Genomic DNA, 25,840 nt, shown 5'->3' on the forward strand with positions numbered 1-25,840 from the left:
AGTCTTGGATTAGCCTGATTTTCTACCATGGTAGGGCGCATCCTATGTAAGGGGTGAGTGTTCCACACATCACGGTGGGGCTGACAGAGCTCAACCTTGACAGTACCATTTCCCACTTAAATGAGTTCTTTCAGTCTTTATTTTTTTTTTCATGACGCACTTTAGTAGGCTCATTGTTTGGTCCCACCTTTTCACACACACTCACATACCCCACAGGTGCTCGCGCACTCACACCACAATGGGTGCTTGAACCCATGACCTCATGTTGAATCTCTTGTGAGTCTACTACTGAGCCATAGGGTCAGGCATATGCAGGCACTTAGAAATTAATTAAAAACTGTATACGTGGCATACATGTAGTTCGAGATAAACTGTCCAAAGTAAGGGTCCCAATATCCATGCATCATGAAAAAAAAATAAAAAAATCTAAGCATATTTGCTTATTTGATTAATGGGGTTGGTGGACATTTATTGGATAGTTAAAAATGGATAATATCCAATGCTCCTATTTCAGCAAATAATTATCTATGAACCGGATGTTTGGATTGCTTAATTAATATTATTTTGGAACTATGATGGTGGGTTCCACTATTTAGATGGTCTAATTTGAGTTAAATCTAGCAGGTGTACAATTTCTGAATGCCTGTGCACAAGTGAGGAGAAATACTTGCACCTCATTTGGCACCCTAGATTTGGTGGTAAATGGGTGTGTTTTGAAATGTTAGCAAAATATTGAGATTCAGGTGTAGAGTCAGATATGTAACAAATGTATCTCTAGGCTACTAATATATTAGATACATGGGACTCTAATGATACTTCAAAATAATCCAATTATTGGTTGTAACACCAAACTTACGTTAATAGACTAGTTTAAACCATTCAAATATTGGATATATAAATGGACGGTTAAAAAACGTTGATGAGGCACTTGTTTATGATACTTGCATTTGTGGTCCACCCAAGCTTCAAAATTTCCTTTTTTGGCTAAATTATATATTTTAATGGACTTAATCCAATCATTCTATCAAACATGAGGTATATATACTAATTTGAGATATGAAAGTTAATTTAGTTAATTAAATCTAAGTCATGTTAGTATACTGAAAATTTCCAACCCCCTCCAAACTTGAGGAATCGGAATCACTTGATTTCAATGTAATTGTGATTTGAATTCCAATGCATTCCAAATCAATGCTCCAAATGGGGTTTTTGACACCAGCCAATGGCTGGTGGTCGGTGCTCTGTGGGCCCCACCATGATGTATGCGTTTCATCCATGCCGTCTATCTATTTGTAAAGATCATTTTACAGTACGAGACCAAAAATAAGGTATATCCCAATCTTAAGTGGAACACATTACAGGAAACAGTGTTGAATGAGCGTGGACCATTAAAAAATATTTTGGGGCCATAAAAGTTTCGGATCAAGTTGATTTTTGTTTTCTCCCTTCAACTGGGCCTGTATGACCTATTCAACATATTGGATGTCAAATAAACAGTACAGTGGGCCTTAGGAGGATTTTAATGGTGGATATCCAATCACTATTGTTTTCATGTGGTGTGCTCCACCTTAGATTTATATTCCTCTCACTTTCAGATTAAAGCCATTTAAAATGGATGAACGGAACGGATGAAACATATACATCATGGTAGGGCCTACAGAGCACCGACCAGCAGCCACGGGGATGGTGTCAGGGGGCGTAGCTAATCCGTTTCCATTAGGACGCGGATTGCGTCCAACCCACGCGGGGACGGTCATCCGTACGGGGAGGGCTCTGTGGGGCCGACCTGGATGTAAATGTTTTATCCACGCCGTTCACAGCTTTTTTAAGATCATTTTAAGGCATAAACCTAAAAATGAGGCAGGTCCACACCTCCGTCGGACCACACCAAAGGAAGCTGCACTGATAATGACACTCACCGTTGAAACCTTTCTAGTGGCCAACTTGATGTTTTTTTTACCATCCAACCTATTAATAAAGTCTTGAAGACGTGGATGAAGTGGATACACAAATATCCGAAACTTCTCCAGCTCTTGAGAAGTTTTTAATGGTGGACGTTCAATTCCCACTTTGTGGTCCACTTAGGCCTTGGGATTGCCTCATTTTTTTATTCATATCTTAAAATGATCTGAGAAAAGCGTTGAACGGAGTGGATAAAACACTCACATCACAGTAGGCCCCACAGAGCCCTGCCTGAACGGATTACCGTCTGGGCGGGGTAGGACGCAATCCGCGTCCTCCACATTTGGCCATCTCTGGGCACGTACCGTCCACCCGTCGAATGGCCTCGACGGTGGATCCTGCGGCGTGCGAAACTAGGATGCTCGCTGGGTGGACGTAAAGGTACGTGCCAACTTAGCACACGTGAGTGAGATTTTTTTCCATTCATCAGATGGAGCCCACCGTGATATTTTCGTCTCATCAAGTAGGCCACAGGCCCAAAAGCGAACGTTGACGTGGACAACTTGTCATTTGTTCTATAGCCGTCCACTCAATTTCTCGTAAGAAAAGGCCCGCCTGATGGCATGCTTAGAGAGCATCCCACCAATGAATGCTCCAGATATCTCCCATGTTTCCCAATCTGCCTGTCCATTTCAAGCGATCGGCACACGTAGCGTTCCTCAAGTGAGACGTGTAAGACTCGGATGAGTCCGGAGCGAGTCACCCGATCCGGTTCGATACTTCCAGTCACCCTTGACTCGGCCGAACGAATCGGTCCGAGTCGCCGAGCATTTTCACCGGCCTGGCGTCAGCTTCCAGTGGGTCCCATGGCCACCAAAACGAAGTGGACGCTGCGTATGACCAACTAGCTATACGCATGATAAAACAACCTATCTTTATCTATCATTCTTTTTAATTAATAAAAAATTAAAGAAAGTGTGAATCACGACTCATGAAAAGCTGGAAAACATGATACTCCGTCGGAGCGCGAGAGAGACAGTTGAAAATTATTTAAGAGTTGCTTACGTGGCATTTAATAAAGTCTGATTAAATTGTCCAATATATATATATATATATATATATATATATATATATATATTTTCAGTTCATACGTATCTTTAAATAATCATTAGGTCTATTTTATAAGCTAAAAATCGAATTGGTGAACATGTATTAGAAGGTTAAATATAAATATATTCGACGGTCCTATTTCAACAAAAAAGTGTCACAAATCTGAAATAAGTGTTTTTTAATCCAATATCAGTTTTGAATGTAACTTATGAAAATTTATTTAAATAATTTATCCGGTTTAAATCGGATTGTGTACTGAGTTTACTCAGTATGCTCTTGTCATGCTGAGTAAACTCAGTTGGGCCCACCGCGAATGCACGTGGTTTATCCACGTTGATTCGTTTTTCTATATCAATGCATTGGTTCAACTCAAAATTGATGCATGTACAAAGTTTAAGTGGGCTATACCACTGGAAAAAGTAAAATTATTGGTTATAACCGTCCAAAATTTTCTAAGGCTCTCAAAGATGTTTATCTGTTTATAAGATCAGAAAGACATGGATGAAAAGAAAACACAAATATACGCTTGATCTAAAACCTCTGTTGTCCCTAAGAATTTTTCAATGGCAGATGTTCAATTCACACCGTTTCTGGTGGTGTGGTCCATTTGACTTTTGGATATACTCCATTTTTGGAATAAAGCCTTAAAATTATGTGTTAAAAGAGATGGACGGAGTGGATATAATGAATGAATTACACAGGTACGCCTACCGTACTGAGTTACTCAGTACGCAATCCGCTTCCGTGTTAATATATGCTACGTGCACAATTTCTGAGGGCCTGTGCATCAAGCATCATGCGTTGCATACATCTCCTAAAAAAAATCAGAAAAGCCGACGGTGAAAATTCTGATGATTTATGGTGACGAAGCATTCGGTGACGTGACAGCCGAAGCTCTCTCTCCTCGATAAATACCCATTCAACTCCTTCTCCTCCGGAGCGGATCTTTCTCTTTCTTGTTTATCTTTCATTTCGATTTTTTTTTGTTCTACTTTTTGTTTTTGTTTTTAACGATTTTCCCCTTTCAAGGAGAAGTAGAGATCTAGGGCGTGGGAGGATCGGTAGAATTCTCGTCTCTGTTTCTACTTCATCTCGCTAATTTACGCCATGAATCCCGAATAGTAAGCTTCTTTCCTTTTTTAAAAGTTGCCTTTTTTTGGTGATTTGATTGAATTTTCATGGCCAGGGTTTGATTTTTAGTGGCTTTTTTAATGGTGAATTATCTGTTTTGGTTCATGAATATTCATATCTGAGTAATTCGGTGTCGGTCGATACGGATCTGTATGAGTTCTAGATCTTGATCTTGTGATTGGTGGCTGTATGGCGAGATTCGTTTTCCTTTGTTCTGTCAGGAAACCATAGGTCGATGTTTTTGCCAGAAAAAATGAACTTGAGGGTTTGATGTGATTTTATTAGAAATTCGGTAGGCTTTTTGTTTGTTATTGGTTACTCTTTTTTTTTTTTTCGTGATTGAATTTTATTCGGTAATTTGTCTCATGTTCTTTTATATGAATTATTTGGTTTTTGCATTTGGTATGCATTAGATTTATTGCTGGAAAAAACTCGTAAATTTTTATTTTGTTTTTTTTGAAGACATGGTGTCTCTGCCTCCTTTGAGGGGAGAGACTATTCCCTGTGGATACAGGCAATCACCCATAACCATGTGTATTGGGTAATGCTGAGGAGGGGAGTCGAACCCACACCTGTAGGGAGCAAACACACCGTGATGGCCGCCCGCCCAAACCTCGTTGGGTTAAAAAAAATCTCCTGATTTTATTTGGCTTATTGCATGGATTTGATGAATAATGTAATGACAATTGATGCAAATATATTGAAATAAATTGAAACTAATTGCAAACTGAGATTTATGTAGCATAATGAAGCTCAAACTTTCTCACACATAAAGATCCACCGGCATGGATAGAAAATAGGAAAGAAGACAGAGGAAAGCTCCACAGTCCTCTAGCCTTTATTCTCGAGATCACACAAACCCTCTCCCAACTCTTCTATGGTAGAAAACTTCTCAGCAAAATCTTATTGGGAAAAAAAATCTCATAAGGTTGTTCCTATAATAAGGTTATGAGGCGCTTTTTATAGCCTTTACATGTGTACAGTCCTTACTGAAAATTGCCATTCGCAACCTAACAATACCTTGGACTTTCCAAAAGTGCAAGGAAACAACTAAGGAAACTTAGAATGAAGATCTGGAGGATGGCTATTCTTACGGTTTGGTGGTCAGTCTGGGAAGAAAGAAATAATAGATGTTTCAGGGACAATGCCAATTCCGCAGGGGTTGTCTCGTCGAAGGCAAAGCGAAGTTTGATCGAATGGGCCACTCATGTTGAAGCCCTGAAGGATTGTGATTTCCTGTTTTTAGGTGCTTAAGTTTGTCTGCTATCTCAGTGGACCTTTCCTTTCTTTTTGTAATCCTTCTCTTTTTAAAGAAACTTCTAAACAGGTGAGGAAACTCCTTATAAATAGGTAAGGACTCCATCCATATGTGCTTAAGTGGGACGGGCACCCCATCAGTGCCTCTTCATGTGCATGTGTGTGGAACATGCACGGAGCATGGTACATGTGTAGGATGGGCGTGACTGCACCAACAGCAGATTCGTGTGACTGCACCAACAGCAGATTCACTCATCTATTTCCTAGCAGTTTATTATCTCAGGAATGATTAGATTCTCAGATAGAGGCAGACAATTTGGGCTACTTTAATGAAGTTTGCAAGGAAAGTTGACATTTTTTTTTTATTCTAATAATTGTATTGGGAGAAACTGTTGTCATGTAGATGGAAGGTTAAAAAAGAGAACTTTTCAGAGGTGTTAGTTGCATATGTTAAGGGTCATTAGTGGTTCATTAATGCCCTCTGGTTAAAATGCTTATAGAATTGCATTGGAGATTGCAAGTTTTGCCTTATAGTACAAGCTTTCTTTGTGGTCGTTTAAGAGTCTTGGGGTCATGGTGTGCTGTAAAGGCCATTATGGGGCCATAAAGGCCGTTACGTAAAGGTAATGGTGGCAACCGTTACGCGTTACGGGGTCGTAACGGCCATAACAGCCGTTATGGAAAAAAATGACCTGTAATTAAGGCACATTACGTCTCCTATAAAGGCCATAACAACTCCATAATTGTTTGTTATGGGGCAGATACATGTTTTCCATGCTTTTTAATCAACATTATGGGACAAATACAGGTTTTTCGGGATTTTTTTTTTTTTCAATAAAAAAAGAGACCGTAACGGCCGTTACGGGGGTCGTAACAGCCGTTACAACCTGTATCGTAAAGGTAATGGTGGTGGCCGTTACAACCACCGTTACCATTACAGAACACCTTGCTTGGGGTGCCCGAAATGTTGCTTTATGTTTCTATATTTACCTTGCATCTCTTTACATTTGGTTCTTCACTTTGACATTGAGGCCTTGGGTTCAAGCCCAACTTACCTACCAAAAAAAAAAAAAAACTTTATTTGTTGATACTGTCTAGTGTCCTTGTTGTATTTCTGCCAGATTTTATCTTTTATGTGACTTGCCTTCGTATGAGAAATGAGACCTTGAAATTCTCTACATTGTTCATATGGAATGTTTATGGCAATTGAGGGCACCTTCGTTGATGGTGAGGATCAAATTGATGGGGATCATGATGGTTAAAGGGGTTAGAAAGATGCTTCTTGTTGGGTGGTTCATTACTCTAGGGCCTTTTAGAGTGCTAATCATCTCCCAGTTAAAGGAGAATGCCAATCCTCTTCTTCTCTAGTGCCCATTATCCCAAACTCTGGTCAGCTACATTAAGATGGTGAGGTTGAGTGAAGCAAGAATGGGAAGATACAAAGAAGTGGCTGAAAGTTGGGGGGGTGACCCTGTTAGATCCAAGGGGAAAATCCTTTGGCACTTGTTTCCCATTATTGTCTTTTGGGAATTATGACTTTAAAGGAACGTGTGTGTGTTTTAGGATGAGGAGAGGTCAGCCAAAGCCATATTAGGAAGGATCAAAGTCAAACTATGGATGTGGTCCCTTACCACAAGGGTTCATTTGGGAGCTTGTATTTGGAATGCATTGGAATCCAAATAACAAATCAAGGTGATTTTGAATCCTCCGTTGTGTTTGACAGCTTGTAATTAGAATGCACTGGAATCCAAAAATAGGAATGCATTGAAAATTTGTAATATATTTACAAGAACTTGAATTTGATTACTAAATCAACTTTAATATCTCAAATTAGTGTACATATGTGATGTTTGACAGAATGATTGTAATAAGCCCATTGAAATATATACCTTGACAAAAAAGTGATGAAATTTTGAGCTTGGGGTGGGCCACAAGCATAAGGATCACAAACGAGCGACTCGCCAATGGTGTTTAACCGTCGATTTACATGGCTAATGTTTGGACAGTTTGGATCATTCTATTGCTACAATTTTAGTGATGTAACCGATAATTACATTGTTTTAGGGTATCATCAATGTGCCGCATGTACAATGAATTAGTAGGACCACCTTCGTTACACGTATGATTCTCTTGCCTTTAAAAAGGAGCCAAAAAGGCATATCACTCCGAATCATGACAAAAGGGTGAAATTTCAAAACACACCAAAGCTGTGTATTTTATTTACCTCTGATTCCATTTACTCCCAAATCCATGTTGCCAAACGAATTTTCGATTCCGAATGCACTCAAATACACCCAAACCGGTATTGCCAAACAACCCCTAAAGGTTCAAAATTTCCTAGTTGAATTGCTAGAGGGCAACTTGGAAGAGATATTAGGATGAAGCCTAACCTATGCAGCATAGGGGCAAGCAAGGATATCTCAGTCAACAGCAATGTTTGGGTCTTCATGTGCCAAGGGAACTGGAGCAAGGAGAGTGGAAAGCAGGTACTGGCAGCCTTCTCCTGAATCCTCAAGGCAGAAAAGATGGTGGCTTTCTTGGAGCCTGTGCAACTGTTTTCCTTGATCCAGGCTTCAGCTATAGCGTTTAAGGAGACGATAAAAATTACCTGACATTTCCAGCATCTAAAAATCAGAGTTGAGTGAAATAACATGATGGTCCTGAATTTGGCCAAGGGAAACGGATTCATTCCAGGGGGTATTGCTAATGTTTTCAAGGATATCAGTGTCCTATTGGCTGGGCTAAACGTTTTGTTTTCCTGGAGGATCATGTACACTAAAGATCCTGTGGTGCCCTTAGCTGTGGCTGGGGCTATTCTATCAGAAAAGGCACTACTCTAGGGTCTCCAAGTGCTGGAGGCACGCTCTCGGCACACTAAACCGTGCACGAGGCGTATGCATCGAATGCCACCTCCTTCCATACCATATGTTAATTTGGATTCTTCTCTTTCTTTTTTGTTTTTATTTTTTAATTTATTTTTATCTACATGTTAACAAAACCACTCAATACCCTTCAGAAAAAAAGAAAAGAAAAAAGGAAACACTTCATAAAGGAAAAGAAACCATATATGTTGTGCACATTAGTTCTGAGGGAGATGATACGGTAGAGCCAGTAAAACTGTAGTGTGGTAGGGTCTCATAAGTACACCGAGAGATTGGATGATCCTAGCCATCCGATAGGCGGCCTTCAATCAAAGTGGCAGTATAAAATGAATGGTCAAACATTCATTACAGGAAATTGAAGAAATGCGATGGATGGGTTATCTAATAGGTGCTTTTTATTGGAAATCCATCCAAATGGGGATTGTGATCGAATTACAGTCTGGAAGGCTTAGTCGTACTGTTTTTTAGCCAGAGAGAGGTTAGGTAGTTGAGAGTACTTGTGAATTTACACAGATAGGATCCATGATGATGCCCAACGCATCATTTCAAATTTCTATCGCTTCTGTCATGCATAATATTCATTAGTTTAGTATTTGTCATCCAACAAGAACATCTGAATTTTAACATTGGTAAGAGCCCCTTTAAATTTTGTTATAAATTAGCATTATTATCGAAAGTAAGTTGTAAATATCATGATCAATAAGTACTGTTCAAGAAAAATATATCAAAGTTCACCCATTTATTTTTTATTTTTATGTTTTCTTAATTTTATGTTGGCTGAAGGTGAGGCTTGCACTTTATGCCTTACTGCCACCGAGTTCACAGCACCTCTATGGCTCACCTCGTCTCTTATTATATTGTCATGGAAGTCGCAGCTGTCTGTATGTTTATCATGGGCACCGAATTGGACTTTACAGCTCAAAGAGTTGCATCTAGATACAAATATATAGACATTATATATTGAGTCGTTGACTACTGAGATGGTTGGTTTGCCTCTGGATATATATACTTTTTTTTTGAAAGATAATATATATACTTTTTTTTTGGAAAAGAAAACTAGGAAAGGGCGGAGCCAGACTTTTTTTTTTTCTTCTTTTTTGTTTTTTGGGGGAAAAATGGGGAAACTGTTTCCTGATTTTTTTTTTCCCAGAAAACAAACAAGCCCTCAGAAAATTATGGAAAGGGCAATTAAAAGTAAAAGCAATAAAGAAATTGCATTATGTGTTACATCTCTTCACACATGCATAAAAAAAAAGTGCAATGCAGATACTCTTCTCTACAAGTGTCTCTCGTATTTTTTGACCTAGTTTTGTTACGTATTTTGGATGATAAAGATGCAAGTGATTTCCTTTCTCATACAGTTGCCTACTCTATGGTCGAAACAACATTTTTTTCATCTCTTCCACTCAATTCTCAGTTACATGAGAGAGCTGGAAATTTTTGCACACGAAAGTGAAAGCTTCATATATAACTTGCATTTTCTTATGCATGTTTGTCTTCTGGTCCATTAAGCAGGACTATCAATAATACTAATACAATTTTAAAAAAGAAAAAAGAAAATCACATCATCTTCATTTCCAGCAATTTTCTTTGGAACCAGTAGTGTCTTGATCTTGTAGATTGAGTGCTAAGTCATACTTGCTTTGCCATTCGTTTCTTGTTGCCTGTATGCTTGTGCAAACTTGTCTCTTACTTCATATGTGCATGCGTGTTTTTTGAGCATCATGTGCTGATCGTGCAAGCAGGTTCTTGCTGATGTTGTATACCATTCAACAACGTCCACATGAGTATGCGTATGTTCTTCAATATTTTGGGAATTTGTTTTTGTGTGTGCCGTAAGTTTCGGACGTCATGATATTGAATGAAATGAGGATGCATTTATATGCTATGAAATTATTTGTTAGAGCTCTGGCATGTCGCTATTTATGAATTTTCTTTAATGACCGGAACTGGCAGGGTAAAAATATATATTCTAGAATTGATTTCCAGATTAAATTTCTGTAGATTAAGTGTAAGATAGCTTATGTGGATGTGTAGATCTGATCTCTTGATCTTCAAAGTTCAAGCAGATTTCAGCAACAAAATATAAGTGTCTGGTGGGTTGTGGGATATGCAACTAGTCACAGGATAGGATGCTGAAATGGAAAGTAAAGAGAAGAATAGGGATAGCTATATGGAGTCACATAATACAAATAATCGCCTTCTCAAGAATCTAGGAGTCTTACTTCTAGACCATTTTGTAGTTGCAGGAAGAGATTTTTTTTTATTTATTATTATTTATTATTTATTATTATTATTTTTTTTTATTGCTTCACACACGTGCCATACATCAAAGTAGTCCAACAAGGCCTGGATAAAGGAAAGCTTTTGAAAAAATGAGATTAAAATACAAAAGAGAAACCATCAGAAAAGGTAAGTCAGCAAATAAAGGAAAGCTCAGGTTAACAAATGAAGGAAAGGTATCCTAAAAAATAAGGTATTAAATCTTGTCCAGCAACTTGCTGTTCAAGATAAGAATTCTAAAACTATCAATTGTATTGCTCCAAGAAGCATGCGGTTTGTATCTTCTTTGCTGCCACATGTATGGGACCACATGTAGGGCCTAAACAGCTTATTTCTTTGCACATATGGTAGTCTGAGACAGAGAAAATTTTCGTCCAACAAGGACTTGTATGGAGAAAGGAAGGCTATCAGAAAAATGAGGTTAACATATAAAGGAACAGCACTCCAGTGGTAGTGGTACTGTAGCTTATGTTGGTACATGCAGAAGTGGGGCCCATGAGATGCATGCATGAGATCCAACACCCGTCCATCAGATGTGTTGCTGCACCTTTCCCATAGTTCACAGACATCATGCTGATCCGTGAATAAAGTGGGCCATAGAAACAGGGAACAAGATGGTAGGGAATGCCCAACCTTGATTTATGCGGGGGGCCTACCGTGTTGTTTACATCTCATCGAGGTCGTTCATAATCTTCATCAAGACCGGAGGAAGAGTTTGGTTTAAAAAAAGAGAGAGGCTGTTTTGCAACTCAGGTGGGCGTCTCGAACACGAGACCTCCCCCATGGGCCCCAAATCGCATAGGTCACCTACCCCGAGTGTGCCCCTGCATCCATCAGGCGACCCCACTTGAGCCCATTGTGAAAATGCCCTTGTATTAATCACCCCCAGTGAGGAATCTCGAACACGAGACTTCCTGCTCTGATACCAAATTGATGTAGGACAATTAACCACTTGCTCTAAAAGCTCGAACTGTTAGAGTATGACAAATTAATCCCTTTATCTCATAGCCCAGGCCCCACATCTCATGGGTTAGGACCTCGGCCGAACCCCCTTCGTGGGCCCCAAATCACATGGGCCGCCCACCCCGAGTGTGTCCCCGCATTCCACGGGCTACCCCACTCGAGCCCGGTGTGAAATACGCATTACTCACCCCTGGTAAGGAGTCTCGAACACGAGACCTCCCCCGTGGGCCCCAAATCGCATGGGTCACCCACCCCGAGTGTGCCCCTGCATCTAATAGGCGACCTCACTTGAGCCCAGTGTGAAAATGCCTCTGCATTAATCACCCCCGGTGAGGAGTTTCGAACACGAGACCTCATGCTCTGATACCAATTTGATGCAGGACAATTAACCACTTGCTCTAAAAGCTCGAACTGTTAGAGTATGGCGAATTAATCCCTTTATCTTATAGTACAGGCTCCACATCTCATGGGTTAGGACCTCGGCCGAACTCCCTTCGTGGGCCCCAAATCACATGGGCCGCCCACCCCGAGTGTGTCCCCGCATCCCACGGGCTACCCCACTCGAGCCCGGTGTGAAATGCGCATTACTCACCCCTGGTAAGGAGTCTCGAACACGAGACCTCCCCCGTGGGCCCCAAATCGCATGGGTCACCCACCCCGAGTGTGCCCCTGCATCCAATAGGTGACCCCACTTGAGCCCAGTGTGAAAATGCCCCTGCATTATGGGCCCTGTGCACATCAAGGTTGGGTGTTCCTTACCAACTTGTTCCCTTTGGTGTGGCCTGTCTGAGTTCTAGATCAGAATGATTTTTGGGAAGTGGGGGTAACATGAGGTCACTCATCTTATGGATGGGTATGATGTGCTATGTAGATCACGAGGCCCCTATATCTGCCTGGTACCATTGTAAGCTTACAGTGGTACCAGTACCACTGGAGTGCATCCTATGAAGGAAAGCTATGATAAAAGACAAGGTTAGCAAATAAAGGAAAGCTATCCTAAAAATAAGGTAAAAATCTAATCCAGCTACTTACTGTACAAGATACTCAAAAACTATCAACCGTATGGCACTAACTAGCATGTGGTTTGTATCTTCTATTCTACCTCATGTATGGTATCACATGTGGGGTCAACAGTGATCTAAACAATGTTCAGGCTGTCCAGTTGCAAATATGGGACCCAAAATGCTACCACAACTAATCAGAACTGTCAACCAGGACATTGGACAGAATTGGTGGCCGATTCTCTCATTCTTGTTGGCTGTGTGGGGCCCAGTCTGTTCCCATTTTGATGGCTGGATGTGGCCCCACATCAGAAACACTTGGCAGGTTTTCCTTCATAAAAGTTCATCAGTATTTCATTCACTATGAACCCCAAACATATGAAGTGGGAGTTCTAACTAATATTTATTTTGCAGTGACTATCTTTTCAAGCTTCTGCTTATTGGAGATTCAGGTGTTGGCAAGTCGTGCCTTCTTTTGAGATTTGCGGTAAATGTTCTTCTTCTTCTTGCATTTTTCTTCACTCCGAGGTTTATCTGTCTATTTTTAATGAAAACAAATTTTCACCATATGTGACTGTTCTGTGTAGATAAATACCACACACTGTTTGCAACTTATTAAGATTGCAACAAATATTCATTTTTAACTACATTCCCCCCCCCCCCTTTTTCTTTTCCCACAACAGCAATTCTATCAAAAGTGATTCTGATTATTGTCAACAATCATGGTTTTGGGTATATACAAATGGGTTACAATCATGTATTCACATTATGAGAAACTGCACATTGGTAACAGTATATGATGTAGATAAGTGCTGGGAATGAAGCTGTTTGGAATAGATAGAGGATAGTGTATAGCAGCTGCGTTACTGTGTGGGACTGTGAGGAACTGGTGCAGTAAGCAATGGATTAAAAGCTGCAGATCGTTGTTGATTCATTGATTGCAGAGATTAATGTGTCTGAATTGCTAACTTCTGGCAAAGATGGACTCTTGGTGATCTTTGATTACATTTCATCCTTAACCTTGCATTTACGTTGCATTGCAGGAGGATGTTTATCTGCTTCTCCCCTTGTGAAATGAAGTCTGTTTTTGCCTTGTGATTAACCGTAACTGTTGCTTAGTGAAGAAAGAATACTGTGAATTCCAAACAATTATTTATCCTAAACAGAATCAATATGGAGATGCTAGCTTGGAAAACTATCATCTTTTTAGAAATAAGTAAGCACGTCCCAATTTCTACTTCGTTTCCTCAATGAAAATTTAGAATGCTTGAGGGATAAAAGGATTGAAACACAAACAAAAGGATCATCAATGCCGTGAAGGGCATTGAATAGATTGGGAAAGAGCCATATGAGGTAGTCTTGGAGTTGAGGTGTAGAATTATTTGTAAGAAATAAAAATTGCAAAAAAAGAAAGGAAAAGAAAAAAAGAAAAAAAAAGAAGGGGAAAATAGAAAAAAAGTCATGTCAGCAGAAATAAGGACAGAGAAGTGTGTTGTAAATGTATGAAACAAACTTTTGAGTGGATAATGAAGAAAGGTGCATGAGCAACAGAAACTGCATGTCTTCATAAAATGCATAAGAATCACCACACCCCCTTTTCATTTCCAAACTATACATAAGATATGAGCATCTTTCCAATTTGCACACGTCTTGCCACTGCCTCTTACTTTTATTTTTAGCCTAAATAAAGAACTAACCCTAAACGAGCACATAGGTTGATTCTTTATTATAGAAAAGAAAGTGCATAAATTGATGGGATGCAAGAAAAACCAGAAGAGGGAGGAGGGTGTTTTTTTACTGTTTCTAAGGTTTTGTTAATTGCCCCATACTTGAATCCTTGCTGGCCCCAAATAGCTGGGTAAAAGGCAATAACGATGACGATGACACATGGAACCTTGTTGGACTTGACAATACAGCTCTTCATGGGAATTCGATATCATGACTGGTACATCTTTAGTTTTATACATCTTTTTATGTTCCTTTACTGACTATTTATGTTGTGTTTTATTTCTTATGCGTGTGAGTCTTGTCTTTGATGAGGGCTATTTATCACCATCAGATAATTTACCAATTCTGATCTGAAACTGATCATTATTTTCTAAATTTGCATAGGACGATTCATATCTGGAGAGCTACATAAGTACCATTGGTGTTGATTTTGTAAGTATAGTGACATAGTCTTGTTTTTCGGTGGGCAGTTCTTTCATATTTAACAAAATTTATGGTTCCGTTGATATAATAATAAACTGTGGTTGCGGACTCACTGAATGTACCACCACTTTTCATGGTTTGGCACTTTAGAAAATCCGCACAGTGGAGCAAGATGAGAAGACCATTAAACTTCAAATTGTAAGTATATCTATGTCAAATCATCATCTTTGCCTTATCCCAACTAATTTTGGAAGTATATATCTATTTCCAAAAAAAAAAAAAAAGAAGAAGAAGAAGAAGAGGAAAAACATTCTGATGTTGATACCCTGTGACTGTCCCCGTTGATAAAATTCCCAATTCGCCTGTTTTAGTGGGACACTGCTGGACAAGAACGATTCAGGACAATTACAAGCAGCTACTACCGTGGTGCACATGGCATTATTGTAAGTAGCACCTCCTTCCCTTTTCTTTTGGGAGTCAACTGCTGGGCAGCTAAAAAAAACATGCAGATGGCCCATTTGATTCATGTAGAGAATATTTATCTGGTATATAAAATTATTTAATGAGTAAATATACTACCCTATTGTGGAGATATGGTTGATACTCTCCACTACCATTTTAAATTTAGACAGCCAAACCCCATGTTACATCAGAGAAATACATTTTCTTTCTATGGTTGGCCATAGATTTTTCTCTAAACAAACAGGCCGTTAATCTTATTTATTTATTTTTATTTTTTTTAATAGCAGTCCATTAGATTGACACAATTCAGATGGTGACGAGTATATTTTCTCATGTGTCTTGGCCTTTTCTTCCAGGTCGTTTATGATGTTACCAACCAAGAAAGCTTCAACAACGTCAAGCAGTGGTTGAATGAGATTGATCGTTATGCAAGTGAAAATGTGAACAAGCTTTTGGTTGGAAACAAATGCGACATGACTGCTAATAAAGTGGTTTCCTATGAAACAGGCAAGGTAATTGAACCGCTACTGTGTTGTTTTTCATTTTTCTTGCTTTGAGGTAGTCCTTTGTGGCCTCTCGACTAAAAGTTGGTGGGTTTGTTTTGGTTTTGTTTTGGTGGCCAACAATAGGCATTTGCTGATGAAATTGGGATCCCTTTCTTGGAAACAAGTGCCAAGGATTCTACCAATGTAGAGCAGGCGTTCATGACCATGGCTGCCGAGATAAAGAATCGGTTAGTTTCCCCCCAAAATATCATTCTAATCTTTGAATTTGGAAAACAACCGGGGAGATATCTACCTGTCTATCAAGTGGGAGTGAGTCCATCCCTCCTGATGGTGGGCTGGTCCTTTTACTTGGATGCTCTCTCCTGATGGACAGCTTGGATGTGTACCAGCATGGCACATGTGGCAATCCTCGTTGGGGTTGGGCTGTATCCTCATGTGGAATTAGCAAACCTATCCTTGTAAGAAGAGTCAAGTCAAACAGCCTCTCACTCTGTTCTTTATTTTTCTTCTTCCTTTTTCCTTTCAGAAAGGCTAGGGTTACTGCATAATCTTATATGGTGTTTTTAATATTCGGTTGGTTGCAGAATGGCGAGTCAGCCAGCAATGAATGCCAGCAAACCAGCCACAGTTCAAATGCGGGGCCAGCCTGTCAATCAAAAGACCACCTGTTGCTCCACTTAAATCTGGACTTTTATCTCAGTGGACGTGAGTTTTCGGTGGCACGCTTTGGATAGAGAAATTTCGGCCAGCCATGGGGGTGGGGGTTCAGGTGGTGACCCACATTGGTAGGGCCCACATTTGCGTATATAGAAGAAAGGTCCAAATAGGCATGTTTTGTTTGTAAGCGTGATCAAGCACAATCGCATCCAGCAATTGGATCGGTAAACAAACTGGCTGTAACTACTGCATTTTAGAACATGTTTTTCGTTTCCAGAATGCCAACTATTTATCAATTTGTTTTAGAACATATTTTGGCTGGTTAGCATCCGGGACTTTTTTTTTGGTTGAGGCAGCGGCCAGGCCAGCTCTTGTGATGATCTTACGAGACTCCAGACAAGCAAGGGCTTATCTAAATCTTGTTCCCTCTCCCAGAACAAGTAAAAAATAAAAATAAAAAACGGTGGGTCACACTGGTTACCAAGATGCCCATAAAATTATGCACCAGAATCGATACTGGCCATGGAAAAGGGTGCACATCCGTGTTTTAATTAAGCTAATTAAGCTCCAGTCATCAATCATGTCCCCCAAAAGAACACTTAGCTTCCCGCTTCCCACCCACACCTGAAAGGTGGACAATAAAAGGAACACTTCAAACCACTCGCACTTGCAACGTAGACCACAAAAAAGAATATGGGCTGGCTCCAGTCAATTCCTTTTCCTTTTAACCGTTGATTTTTTATGGTACCTGTGGCCCAGCTGATGATCACACTGGCCTTATCACTGATACTTCTACATGGCAATGTCACTGATACTTTGAGTAGGGATCAATCAGCATTCGCTCAACCAGTCAGTATCATTACAATTGTAAGTTGAACAAATTGATATAGAGAACATTGACTCACCCAGTCATCAATCATGTCCCCCAAAAGAGATGATATCTTAAACGCGCATCTTCGTTTTCCAATGACACCACCTTGCACAATAAGGCTTGCCCCGTTCCAAAAGCATGAGGCACATAATAAGAATGTGCCTGAGATGAAAAACTGGATGGTCCATTCATTCAATTTACAGCCTACCATCTGGTTCGATTTATGTGTGACCCAACTAATGAGTGGGGATTCAGGTGATATCCTCAGTGTAGTCCACCCTTTATCCATCCCAAACATCCAATTCTAATAATCAAAAGGCTTAAAAAATAGTGGGATACACCCCGTCAATTGCAAGAGAAAACTATGCGTATTTAATACAGACACATACTCATTTTTTTCTTGAAAAAAAAAAAAGGAAGAGAAGAAAGAGCAACATGACCAATAAAGCAGTAATACCAGGAATAAATGGTTTATAGTGGGCAAAAAATCAGAAGAAACATCTTGCGCTTAGCAGTTGAGCAACAGAAGAAAAAAAATGCATGTCTGATCTCATTTGCTTCAAGCAGTATACTTCCCAAAGGATAAAAAAGGGTCAAAAAAACAGCGGCGACAAAAATATCACTCACTTCCTAGGAGCTTTAACAGCCTGCCTGTTCCTCTTCTTGACTCCAGACTTGGCAACCTGAAGGCTTCTGCGCACAGCACTCAGCCTAGCTAGAGATGAGTTTTTCAGATCAGGCCGATAGTAGTTGTCTGATACCTGCAGCCCCCCAAAACAAATATTATAGAAGCCCCCTTGGATACCTCTATTCTATCTTTACATGTAAAGCAGAGACACTAAATTTTCATAATTGTTTTGAGGGTAGATCAAGATCCATTTTCCATTGACCTATTTAATCTTTGCAAGAAGAAGAGACGGCTACTTCATTGAACAATTCTTTTGCCCATTGCACAGTTTTGGCATTAAATCTTTGTTGAAGCCAGTTCAGCTTTTTCTACAAGGATTATAGATTGGGTGCATAGCAGTTTTTGTGGCATTAATTCTTTTGCCCTACCATGAAAGTTGAACGCCCCAAAAATCATGTTGATCCAACCATCACATGGGGCACACCATGTGATTTTGAAGGAGTTGGAGGGTTGTCCATTGTTTTCAATAGTGGCCCACCTAATGATTGGAAGAGCATCCCATCATCATGGTGGGGCTCACTTGATGCATGGACTGTTGATTGGCATACACAACATGGTTGGCACCACACAGGCAGTAGTGTATAAACCGGTGAATAGCTTGCACACAACAGGGGATTGTCCAGATGAGTAACTTCCACACAACAGGAGATTGTCAAGGCATGGCCTGGATATTGCTAATTACTAAAAACAAAAATGCAAGAAACCTGCAGTTAAATGTGGCAAAATACTATACCCAGGCATAAAGCCCTTGAGAGGTTACGAGGTTTGCAATCCCCTCCATCGTCATGTCTACACAAATAGACATGCACAGGAGATCCAAGACAGTTTATCAGGTGAAACCACCATTAGATCTGACCAAAACGATTAGGCCACCCAAGGGTATGCCATGGTCAATCTTTAAAATAGTTAAAAAATTAATTAATTTTTTTTAATAATTAAATAAAAAAAACACTTGCAAATCAATAGTCCATTTTTTTGTATAATGGACCACATGATAGTTAACTGCTTTAATGCCAGATAATCTGAACAACGAATCCCACCTGATACACAGGCTAGGATTGCACATGTCACGAGAGGGGCTAGCAAAACCTAGGGATGCACTTTAGAAACATTCACATTTAGCTGATAGGCTCAGTTGCATACAAAAAAGCCACTTTGTTATCCAGCTTCATTAACTTCAATAAAGCATAGCCATCTTGTCTTCAGAAACTAATTAGAAAACATTTATAACAGAGATGTACAAATAAAGCTCAGAAGCCAAGCGTAACAAGCATATTTCATCAAAGATACCACTTGCAGTGGTTCTTCTTACATGTTAGCTGCTCATCACCGCTCTGGAAGAAAGAAAGATGACTGAAATATCAAAAATCCAGTCTTCCTCTCAGGACAGAGGATTCAGAAGCAATATTCCAGCTGTGTGTGTGTGTGTGTGAGCATGATAATAGAAAGCTCAGAAGCCAAGCGTAACAAGTACATTTCAGCTAAGATCCATCTAAAGAGATCTTCTCACATGTTAGCAGCTCATCACAGCACAAATATCAGCCATTGATGCCTAGGTGAAGGGGAATGAAAGAATTTACTACTTAACTACTCATTTAAGAACAGTTGAGGGGGAATGATAATAGAAAGCTCAGAAGCCAAGCGTAACAAGTACATTTCAGCGAAGATCCATCTTAAGAGATCTTCTCACATGTTAGCAGCTCATCACAGCACAAATATCAGCAATTGATGCCCAGGTGAGTGGGAATGAAAGAATTTAAGAACAGAAAATTCTTGTCATCCAGATACTTATTGACTCCATCATAGTTGATGGAACAAATTAGAAATCCATGTGTTAAACTAACGAAATATACTAGAAAACTTAATGAAATCACTTCATTCCAAAAGGGCTCAAGGAACTATTAATGATGGCATGGAGATGAATAAGCAATAATGCAGTGACACATCTAACAGCCACAAAACTCAGTACTCCAAGGCAAGTCCTCTACCAAATCTGTGGCCATCCCAGGTTTTCACCAAATAATGAACAATTTATGACTTTGTTAGGAAGAAGCTAATGGTGAAAAGGACTAAAAGCATTTTACTCCAAGATGAAGTTGCATTTCAGTATAACATACCAAGACATGCAATGCAAAGGAACTAAATGTAATTGGCAAATGCTGTATCCATTGACCCAGGTTCCCTAAGGGCCTGTTTGGCCAGGCGAATCCCATGGGATTAGGAGGGATGGGATGGATTTTAAGGTAATGATGGTGGTGTCAGTGGATTGGTTTAAGATCCATGGGATTGCTATATCCCGGTACAAATTCACCGTGTCTGGTTGGCACACCCACCATATCCCGGGATTTTACCTTCCAATCCGTTCAACCAAGGGATGGGATCAATTTTAAGGTAATGATGGTGATGTCAGTGGATTGTTTTAAGATCCATGGGATTGCTTATATCCCAAGACAGGTTCTCCGGGTCCGTTTGGCTCGTCATGCATATCCCGGGATATCGTGATCCCATCCCTCCTAATACCGTGGGATAGGTCCGGCCAAACAGGCCCTAAGGGTACAAATGTACACAGTACATAGCAAGGTATTTTGAAAGATAGAAAACATTGGAATGTTCTAAAATGGAAGGGGTACAGGCCCTGCATATCAAAAGCACCAGATTGTAACCAGCTCTTTCAAACCTCTATGCCAAAAGTTTCAGAACCTGTCAAAGCAGGAGTAGAATAGCCTTTTCTAACAGCACGCAGCCGGAGTTGAAAGCAAAAATTTTCAATCATTATATGGTTTACATTGTAAATGACTTGCTAGTAAATTATTTACAGCCTGTCTGTTTGCTTTAAGTTGTGAATGATTTACTAGTAAATCATTTAGTGTTTGGATAGCCTGCAAATGGTAAATGAAATCTGCTTTATAGGCTTTCATTTAAAAAAAAAATAAAAAATAGAGTCATTGACATCTCCTCATAGTAAACGAAAAGTCACCTTTTTGCTGGTAAATGAGAAGGGGTTTTTGCTAGTAAATCATTTACAAGCAGTAAATGATTTACTAGCAAATTAGAGCATCCAAACAAGTAGTAAATGATTTGCTAGTAAATCATAAATCATTTACTACTTGCCCCATCTACCACCATCCAAACAACCCCTAAAGGTTTCCAAACCATGGAATGACCGCCAGCATCTGGGCTGATGTAAGTTCTTTCACTACTAAGTGATCGGCTCCAGGATCAATAGCAAATCAACGAAGAAAACAATAGAAGTTATTTTAAAATAAAAACAGTTCACCACTTTCTAACCTCTTTTCTACGCAATAGAAAAATATAAAGAAATACTTTATTGCAGAGTATATAATCACAAAAAAATAAAAAAGAAATAGAAAAAGGTGTTCCAGAATACTTTACCTGGTTAACAACAGCCTTTGCCATCTGTCGGAATTCCTTCTTCATGACTGACCTATGGTACAGATTTGCAGGACGGTTTTGCTTCTTTGTCTTCGTCGTTGCAAGCACAACAGAAAGATCTTTCCCTGCTGGCTGAATCAACACTGTCTTCTTGTTTGCCAGACCTGCAATACCACAAAGACAATGAAACAGCATCACAAACATGAAACCCTCAATCATATAAGATTAAAAAAGGCCAGCAAAGAAGACAAATCAAAATCTACAGACAGATACCCGAGTACTTGAAGGAGTTAACATTGTAGAGATTGTTTCTTTCCTTGCTAAACTGCACCATGGCAGTACTGTTCCCAAATTGCTTCACAAGAAAGGAGTTGTTTTTCTTCACGATCTCCCAAATCAGATCCCCAGGAATAGAAGCCATTTTATCTACAAGTAAACATAAACGAAATTTAAAAAAAAAAAAAAAAAAAACAACCAAAACACAAGAATAGGGGTAGTTTGGATGCCTGTAAGTGGTTTAAGTGGTAAATGATTTACAAGGTGTAAATCATTTAAAGCCTGTCCTGTTTGGCTGTAAGCTGTAAATGATTGTCTGTGTTTGGATAGCCTGTAAATTGTTTAAGTCCTGTAAATGAAGAGCCAATCTTCAAATCGCAGCTTTTTGCCTGTAAATTAAATGGGGCTGAAAGCTGCAAATGATTTACAGCCTGTAAGCCTGTAAAGCATTTACAGGCATTTTCAGCATCGAAACACACACTGTAAACCATTCACCTGTAAGACTACAACTAAAACACGAGAAAAAAAGGAACAAAACCTATGAAAGCAAAAACTACTTCACAATATCTGAAGAGAGGAAGACTTGTATACGAAATCTACTACACATTCGTTAAAAGAAAAACAGAGCCGAATACCAGCAGCTATGAAAGGTTGAGTTAGTGAAGGTAACGAAAAAAATAAAACATCAGAGAAAACCACGACATAAATAACTAAAACTCTAGAAGAAGACGATCATGAAAGCAGATTCATGAAATGAACTTAGAAGAAGACGATCAAACACTCGAAAACCTTTATCTATGCTAGATTACCTTAGAAAATATGAAAAGTAAGCCAAATCCAAAGAAAGGAAAAACTCGAACCACAGAAAATTCGTGTAAAGAACTTAGAGAAACGAACGAAAACTGGAAATCGTCGACATAGATCTAAATACTGGAAGAAAACATAGAGAAATCGGAGATCAATGCTAGTAGATCCAGACGAAAAACTAGGGTTTTCCAACAGAAAAGAGAAAAAGAAGAAGAAGGAGATTTTCTTACCGTAAGGAAAGAGGAGGAATCCTTCCTCCCTCTCTTCTCAGGGTTGAAAGGAGGACGAAGAGCCACGTTTTTATAGGAGCTCCAAAACCCTAATAGCCGAGGGGTTTGGGACGAGTGACTAAAATCTCCCTCCATTTTTCAAAATGGCATGCATGTCCCCACATTTTTCAATGACAATAATACCCCTCTCGAACTGTCATATTCCAATGACGCCAGAATACAAACGCAATCCACCGTACCTTTCTGTGAATCAAACGGCTCTGATTATGCCTATTAATGTGAAGCGCTGCCCCTTTTTCAACTTCGTATTTGATTGTCAACACCCGTCCGGATGGGGCCACGAGGGGAGATTGAAGAGCAATTTGCAGCACACGTCCCAACATGGCACACGTGAGTAAGATTCAAGTCGTTCATCGGGCGGGGAGTGCCTAGCATGTACCTGGCCTATCGTACAATCTCGCCAGCAGGCTTCACATGCATGTTGATAAGGATGTTGGTCTTTTTTCTAGCCATCACGTGATGAGTGGTTGGATTGATTCAGAATCAAAGTGCTGCTCGTAGCGGACCCACTTGATTAATGGCCCTGATGTTTCATACATGTTGGATGTTGCCACTTGGGCTGCAAATGCCTAACAAAGTCCAAGCCTAACCTTTGTTGTCCATCTGATTTTCCGTATCGCACCAATGATACAACTGTATCTCCTGGTTCATGTGATACAATCGGGCATCCGTGACACTGGCAAAATTGGAAGGTCATGATCATCCAGAAGGAAGTATTTGGGACATGATCCATCCACAATCCCCATCGGATGAACAATCCGCACCGAAGAAGGACGGGCAGAATGAAACTGCCCATGTTGATGAAACAATGCTCCATGTATCGGGGGCATTATTTAGAGTATTCTTTTACCGTATCTCCAGCTTAACAATACTGAGAACACTTCATCAATTGATAGAATTTTCTGACATTAGTTATATATTAATAAATATTATTATTATAGTAAAATTGGATTGGTTAAAGAGAAGAAGTCAGTTCAGACATTCTTGCAAAACGTGAGGTTGGTTAGTGCCAGTTATAACTAATGAGCTCCATTAAAGAGAAGCCGGTTACATATTACGTATGACAACAAGTAGCTTAGTCAGCTATCTACCTAATGATAAAGGGAGACTTAAAGCTCATCCAAATATCCAAGTCACCCAAGATCACCTGGAATTCTTGAGTTCGACCTCCACGGCACTCTGTATTAGTAATGTATCTAAGGCATTATTTAGAGTCCTTTTAGTGGTATCTCCAACGCAACAACACAGATAACACTTTATCAATGGATAGAAATTTCAGGCACTAGTGATATATTGGTAAATATCATCAGTATTTTTTTTTTAGTGTAAACTCCAAGGATAGCCTATATTGCTTAGTATTTTTAGGCCGTGTAAATTTTAGATTTAATTTGTGTTGGTGATAAATATTGCCAACAATTTGTTATTGAAAAAAATTGTTTATTTATTTTTAATGGATACTTTGTTATATAATGAAATGCATGTTTATTTGTATGTATCATACACATGAATGCATGGTAAATGGTTGAATGGATGGATGTGTTTTGTGCACACGTATGCATGAATAAATGAATGGATCTACTATTTTATCCAATGTTTCCTTAAATCAATAATACATGTTTTTAGGCTCCCATTAAAGGTAAATTTACTATTTAATTTCTAAATATGGAAATATATACTATATTTTCATCATTATTTAATTATTAATTATGAAAATATTTGTATTTTAGCAGTTTTATTAAAAAATTCACCAATTGTTTTCATGCTTCTTCAATATTTTTTGAAGTCAGTGTTACATGCCTTTAAACTCCTATTAAAGAAAAACATATCATGTGTTATGGGGAAAATGGATCAACTAATAGAAAAAGGTTTAGTCGGAACCTTACATGCTCGTCCGAGCCGTGCAATAACAAAAACTCCAAACCCAACCTCCAGCTTCGAAACTGAAAAGGAGATGAGGTCGAGCTTGACATCCTGCCCGCAAGCCAGAGGGACCACAGACCTCAAAAAAAGGAACCCAACTACTCAACTAAGGAGAAAGGTCAGGATGTCCCAAGTTGGCATGTCACAGGTCAACGTATCCCAAGTCAATACGTCTCAGGTCGGAATACTTTAGGTCAGTACGGACTGCCTCCCATCGAGATCCAACCTCGTCTACATGAGATCCTGGTCGAAGATCTAGAAAGGCCATTGCACTACAAATCCACACAAGATCTCAACGAAAAATTTAGGGCGGTCATTACGACTCCTAATAGGATTGTAATCCTACTACAAAATATTCTACTAAATAAGGAGACCCCTCCTACGCCACCGCCTCTCCTAAACTATAAATAGAAGCACCTCTAATAATGAAAGGTATGCATAATCTTTAGCTCAAAGTTTTCTATCCAACTGAGACCCAAATTCCATACCTGACTTGGTCATCGGAAGGTCCCTTATATAAGTCAGGGTCTCATTTGTTCATTCCTTGTGCAGGTACATGAAGGTGTAGGGAAGGCTAACCAGATTTCTGCATCAACATTACATGGGTTTTTTTTTTTTTTTTTTTACAATTATTTAATTCCTAAATATGTAGGTGTATTTTAGCATATACTAAAGTTCTATTGAAAGATTTCACCATTTTCTCGGTATTCCTTGATGTTTCCCCTCAGGCTGCTATACATTTATGAGAACATCACATCGATGATATCAATGCATGCTCCTTTATCCCCAGCCAGCTATACATGTAGTGGGGCGCACATGAGCCATGATGGATGTTATGCGAGCTGGACCAGAGTGGCAGGTCCAACCTGATACAAACTGGCAGTACAACTGCCCGGTTTAAAAGCTCAAGCCTGCCCAGAGATGAGCATTAAACACCTTGGAGAGACTCAGGATTGTGTTTGGATGCACAAGCCAATTGAATTGCAAACCATTGGCTTAATGAAGAGCAAGTAACAGAAGCCAACAAGTCACGTAGCAATAACAACTTTGAAGTAGCGTGATTGCAATTTGGAGGTGTCAATCGCAACTTCGAAGTAACATAATTGCAATTTGGAGCCTAGGCCCTCAACAGGCCCTCAACATAAATGGCTAAGCAAGTAGAACCTAGCTGTTTCAAGGTTTGACTGACAATTAGAATGCCATTCAATGAATTGTGTATCCAAATGCACTCTTCAAGGCCTGTTTGTGAGGGAGGGAGCTAAGTTCAGACCCTTTTCAAATACCAAGTCC

The 25,840-nt window shown here is 39.5% G+C and overlaps 2 protein-coding genes and 3 non-coding genes across 5 annotated transcripts; 1 reads left to right on the forward strand and 4 right to left on the reverse strand.

Moving 5' to 3' along the window:
* Nucleotides 1–3,836: 3,836 nt before the first annotated feature.
* LOC131222823 (ras-related protein RIC1) lies at nt 3,837–16,615 on the forward strand. Its single transcript, XM_058218026.1, has 8 exons — nt 3,837–4,133; nt 12,944–13,016; nt 14,642–14,689; nt 14,831–14,878; nt 15,052–15,123; nt 15,499–15,654; nt 15,772–15,875; nt 16,233–16,615. The coding sequence occupies exons 1-8, from the start codon at nt 4,120–4,122 to the stop codon at nt 16,327–16,329; spliced, it is 612 nt and encodes a 203-aa protein (XP_058074009.1). The 5' UTR covers nt 3,837–4,119; the 3' UTR covers nt 16,330–16,615.
* A 1,004-nt stretch (nt 16,616–17,619) lies between these two features.
* Nucleotides 17,620–22,621, reverse strand: LOC131222824 (large ribosomal subunit protein eL28y-like). The gene is made up of 4 exons (XM_058218027.1): nt 22,571–22,621; nt 21,531–21,683; nt 21,258–21,421; nt 17,620–17,937 (listed from the first exon to the last, which is right to left on the reverse strand). Exons 2-4 carry the CDS (start codon nt 21,676–21,678, stop codon nt 17,800–17,802), a joined length of 450 nt encoding a protein of 149 aa, XP_058074010.1. The 5' UTR covers nt 21,679–21,683; nt 22,571–22,621; the 3' UTR covers nt 17,620–17,799.
* Nucleotides 19,110–19,200, reverse strand: LOC131224571 (small nucleolar RNA R24). Its single transcript, XR_009161044.1, has one exon. It is a non-coding gene; the product is annotated as a small nucleolar RNA R24 (small nucleolar RNA).
* LOC131224573 (small nucleolar RNA R24) lies at nt 19,310–19,398 on the reverse strand. The gene has a single exon (XR_009161046.1). It is a non-coding gene; the product is annotated as a small nucleolar RNA R24 (small nucleolar RNA).
* LOC131224572 (small nucleolar RNA R24) lies at nt 19,490–19,578 on the reverse strand. The gene has a single exon (XR_009161045.1). It is a non-coding gene; the product is annotated as a small nucleolar RNA R24 (small nucleolar RNA).
* Nucleotides 22,622–25,840: the final 3,219 nt, after the last annotated feature.

This window comes from Magnolia sinica, chromosome 13 (genome assembly GCF_029962835.1).
Source record: "Magnolia sinica isolate HGM2019 chromosome 13, MsV1, whole genome shotgun sequence".
NCBI classification, from domain to species: domain Eukaryota; kingdom Viridiplantae; phylum Streptophyta; class Magnoliopsida; order Magnoliales; family Magnoliaceae; genus Magnolia; species Magnolia sinica.

Coding starts and splice junctions, on each gene's coding strand:
- LOC131222824 (XM_058218027.1), bottom strand. CDS start 21,678: ATGGCTTCTATTCCTGGGGATCTGATTTGGGAGATCGTGAAGAAAAAC. Junction 21,422..21,530: donor TAACTCCTTCAAGTACTCGG/GTATCTGTCTGT, acceptor GTGGTATTGCAG/GTCTGGCAAACAAGAAGACA. Junction 17,938..21,257: donor CAAAGGCTGTTGTTAACCAG/GTAAAGTATTCT, acceptor GGGGGGCTGCAG/GTATCAGACAACTACTATCG.
- LOC131222823 (XM_058218026.1), top strand. Junction 14,879..15,051: donor AGACCATTAAACTTCAAATT/GTAAGTATATCT, acceptor CGCCTGTTTTAG/TGGGACACTGCTGGACAAGA. Junction 15,655..15,771: donor TTTCCTATGAAACAGGCAAG/GTAATTGAACCG, acceptor GGCCAACAATAG/GCATTTGCTGATGAAATTGG.